Source organism: Varanus komodoensis, unplaced genomic scaffold (genome assembly GCF_004798865.1).
Source record: "Varanus komodoensis strain SLA01 unplaced genomic scaffold, ASM479886v1 scaffold18_3, whole genome shotgun sequence".
Lineage (NCBI taxonomy): Eukaryota > Metazoa > Chordata > Lepidosauria > Squamata > Varanidae > Varanus > Varanus komodoensis.
Window position 1 is genome coordinate 11031539 of NW_025335549.1, and position 4544 is coordinate 11036082.

General features: G+C 46.4%; 1 protein-coding gene across 1 annotated transcript; it reads right to left on the reverse strand.

The window, feature by feature from the left end:
• Positions 1-610: 610 nt before the first annotated feature.
• On the reverse strand, positions 611-4369 carry LOC123021950 (DNA-directed RNA polymerases I and III subunit RPAC2-like). The gene is made up of 5 exons (XM_044427222.1): positions 4079-4369; positions 2951-3048; positions 2543-2619; positions 1559-1641; positions 611-794 (listed from the first exon to the last, which is right to left on the reverse strand). The coding sequence occupies exons 1-5, from the start codon at positions 4118-4120 to the stop codon at positions 747-749; spliced, it is 348 nt and encodes a 115-aa protein (XP_044283157.1). The 5' UTR covers positions 4121-4369; the 3' UTR covers positions 611-746.
• Between the last annotated feature and the right edge of the window lie 175 nt (positions 4370-4544).

The window sequence follows — 4544 nt, forward strand, 5'->3', positions numbered from 1 at the left end:
AACACTCTTTTCAGTCACTAAGAATGCTAAAGTGAAGCACCACATTTTCCAAATAGGACACAAGAGGAAACTCCATCACTTGAAGACACTGCAGGATTTTTGCTGCTGTGTCCATTTTTGTTATGCTGTTGATCAACTCATGCTGGGAAACTAAATGTGCACTGGCAGGGGATTTGGGAGTTGCAGTCTGGCCACACTGGAATCCTTTCCCTTCTTATATTTACCTAGTGAGTTTAAATGGATACGCACAAGCGAAGCTCCACACAGTCTGACACCATTTTTCTGAGTGCGATATAGAAAGATACATGCATACAGACAGTAAGAAATGCATTTGTTTCTTGGCTGCAATTTGGAAATATTGCAGATTAAAATGTGTATTTCGTGAGCATCCAAAGATAAAGACTATACTCTGCTAGCACTCACTAAAAATCAAAGTTGCTGGTGAATACTGACTGCTAGAGAAACTGTGAGAATTGAGGGTGATTATCAACATTCTCCTTTTTCTGATGCTTACAAATTTGCTCAACGTCTCTCCAACCATTTACATAATTAAATTAAAACAGAATTAAAACAGAATTCTCAACACTCCAGTCACGTACTAAGCCTGAACTGAGCATAAGGATTTCATAACCCATCATTTATTAGAAAAATGCATTTAAATCCATAAATAAATGTCCTTCACACAAGACACACTCCCAATCCAGTCATTATATACAGAGATGCCCATCACATTGGCACTGGTACAGTTACACCATGTTTACATCCAGCTTGGCCTTGTACTCATCCACACTTGCCTGCAAGATAAAGAGAGACCTCAGGGAGGGATGAACATACAATCATGGAGGGGAAGGGACCTCAAATGCCTTCTAGAAAAATCTCTTGCTAGTGCAGGTTATCTGGCACTACATCATCCCCAATCAGGGTTAGCCCAGACTTCAGGGAGAGCTTCTTTCAGCTGTCTCTCAGCAGAGTAACATAACCTATCCTAAACCTTCTTCATACAACCAAGGCAGACAAATTAAGATGGGGGTGGGGTGGGGTGGGGTGAGGAGTGGTGTGATAGATAGAAAGAAAGGAAACAATGAAGTCTGCAGACATCCAAAAAATCTTTAGGAATAAACTCCAGTGCTAGTTGGGACAGTGATTCCCAGAACAGCCTGATCAGAACAGAGTGTTCTCAGTGGAACTGAATATTGACTGGCTTTGGGTGGGGAATGGGAAACTCAAGTGGAATGTGGAAGAACAGAATGCAATATCCTGGCAAAGGACTGTATGACAGGTATCAGGTGGGTGGATGGCTATCATGCCTTCCTTTTGCTGTTATGGACACAGATGTGTGAAGATAGGTATCATGTCTTTTCCAGGTTAAAGCATCTGCACTCTTAATTAGGGATGGGCAGAGGACTGATCTCCAGATGTTTGGAACCATAAGCACTTACCAGCATGGTCACAAAAGCTGGAAGGTAAAGTCCAAAACATCTGGAGATCTACTTGCTGCCCGGGCCTGCCTTAAATAATCAAATCATCAACCTCGCTGTTAAAGAATGAAACAAAGCACCTCAAATGTGCTAAGCACATGCTGGCAGACACCCATGAGTTCCTCCAGCCCTTTCTGGAATGTCTCGACCGCAGACAGACCTCCTATGTGAAAAGAGAGACATTTTTGAGTCAGGCAGGACTATGATGACCCACACCCTTCCTCTCCACAGACTCTCTATGACCACATGAGCTTAGATCTACTGGCACCTGGGAAAGAGGTGCCTGCAGGCCAGGGTCCATACTAACCTGTCAGTAATTCCAATTGTCATATATCAACAGGGAACAAGACTACTAACTCATCCTAGCAAGTTAATAGGCTGCAAAAGTTGTGAGCCTGCAATGTTTTTTTTTCACTAACCTGTTAAGAAGCTAGTAGCTTGCATTTCCATACTGGTTACAAAGGAAAGTGTTTTTGCCTTGGCTCGGATGGAAACTAAACGGGTTGGTGGAAAAGCAACAGAATGACCTGGCTAGCCTCCATTTAGCCTGCTCACCAACATGGAATTCTAGATAAGACGTATGAAGCTCCAAATTGCCAAGGGTGACTGGGTTGGCTGTTTTATCTGGAGCTGCCACAATTGGGGTGCATATAACACTTTCAGGTGTTCAGAGCAAATTATGGGCATTATCTAGTTACTTGTGACAGATCTGTAAGGAAAGTCAGTATCATCATCTTTCTTATAGCAGGTGCAAAGGGACAATGTATAAGATCGGGAAGTTTGGTTAAGTCCGTCTAGCATGTTCATGATTGTAAAGGTGAAATACGAACAGGGGACTTGCTAATTAGCTCCTTTATCACAACACTGGAACTTGTGCAAAAAAATCTTTGCCCCAAAATCCAGAGGCAGAATGCCACAAGTTACTGGCCCACTCCCTGTCTCCCAACATCCTGAAGGTAGATAAAGGAAACAGTTAACTAGCAATTGACTCCAAAGTCATCAATGCCTCTCATAACAGAAGAAGTTGGCAGCCACTCTCTGGCAAGCAGGGCCTTATGATTCACCTTTGGTCTGGATGCGGAAGTTGATTTTGCTTTCAGAAGGATGAGTGATGCTGTAACCGCAGAAATCCACATCAGGGCTACGGGGAAGGGAAGCACAGTTATAATGGGAAAGGAAAGCACAGAAAGCATCAGTAGCAATTTAGGCTTACAGAAGCGAAGGGAGCAGGAGGCAGTCTTGAAATAACTGGCCAGAAGGGGCCCATAAGGCCATCAGGTCCAACCCTCTGCTCAGTGCAGGATTCTGAGTTAAAGCCATCCTCAGCAGACTACTGTTTAGACTGAGCATATCCTTGCTCTTCAAGGTACACCTGAGTGTCTGGGCAAAGGTTCTCTATGGCAATTGCTCATTCAGGCAACCTGTGTGCAGGCTTCTGTTTCAGTGAGGCAACAGTAAAAAACAGTACTTACTCTTTCATGATCATGTACCGAAGGGAGTTGCCAAGGGTATGGTCCTCATTGTGCAGCACAAATGTGACACAGCTCTTATCTGACCCTTCAGCTCGTACCTGTAGGGAGAATGATGAACAGAGAGAAAGACCATCAGATGCTGAAAGTTTTAAGGCAGGGGCTGGCCTCTCTCTTTCTTGTCATGGCCCATAATCTTTCCAAGATCATAGAAGAGTAGAGTTGGAAGGGGCCATGAAGGCCACCGGGTCCAATCCTCTGCTGTTGTAGGACACCAATTTACACCATCTCACTCAGAGGGCTGTCCAGTTTCTTTTTGAAAGTCTCTAGTGAGGGACAGCTGTCATGTTCCTTGGCTCTGGCATTCAACAGTGCGCTAAGGTTTTGGTCACTTTCCATGTCCTGTGTGGACTTGATCTTGTGAGCCTCACACCCCAGTGGAACAAGCCAGGGCAGCCTTCCCAACCTGGCATCCTGCAGATAAGCTGAACTGCAATTCCCACAGTCCAACAAACTGGATAGTGCCAGGCTGGGATATGGAGTAATATTTTCAGGGATGCACACCAGCAGCAAGCAGAGTCATAACTAAAAGTGAGTGCAGACACTTCCTCCTTCTGCTCTTTCTTTTGACTTCCAGGCTGGGTACTTCTCCCAACCCAGCAAACGCTTCCATCAACTCTCCATATGCCCCTTAGAGGTGACGGAAGAAGATGGGGGCTTTTACACAAAGAGTCCTCTAGAGCATATGCAAATTATAATACGAAAAATTGTGCCCCCTCCACCCCAACTTTATGACCTGTGGGCCTTTTTCTCCCCGAACCTTTTCGATACCAAGCACCGCTCCTGTTTTATGTCTCTCTGCTGTATGTATGCATGTATGTATGTGTTTGTTTGGAGGACTTATATGCCGCCCCATTATAATGCCGCCCCATTATATGCCGCCGGGGCGGCTATCTCTTGCACGATCAGGTCTCGTTAGGATAGCCATGGCCAGAGGGAAAGCTTCATCCGGTGGATTTCGACCCGCCGTGCCAACTGTTAAAAAGCTCAGGAGTCTCGCCCAATAAAGAAGGCGCGGGGAAGGCGGAAAACTTAACTATCAAGGCGGCGCTTGCCCCGTTCGGGCCTCACCATCTGCAGCACCGGCGGCCGCTTCTCCTCTTCCTCGCCCATGTTCCCTTCAGGAGCTCCGACCGCGATGGATGCCGGGACTCGTAGCCGCCAATCAGAAGCTCACCTCCCGTCGGCCCCTGCGTGAAAACGTCCGTGCCACTAAGGACTGTGGGAATCGTAGGCCAATGACTGCATGTTGAATTTCAAATGGAGCTCGAATTCCAAGCAAGAAAAATGAGTATCGGGGTGGAAAGGATTCGCCGTTCAAAAGAGAAGCGGCTCCTTTCGCGGAGAAAGTGACTGGAAAGTATTTTACATCCGGCAGTACTGGAAAAATTAAAATGGCAGGAGGACGTGACGTACGCGCACGCGCGTTTCCTTTCTCTTGTTCCCGCCTCCCCGGCCAGTTCTCCAATCCGGAGTCACTTCCGCCAGTACTTCCGTCGCACGTTCTAGTCCCGTGCTCGCATGTCCGGGCGCTTTC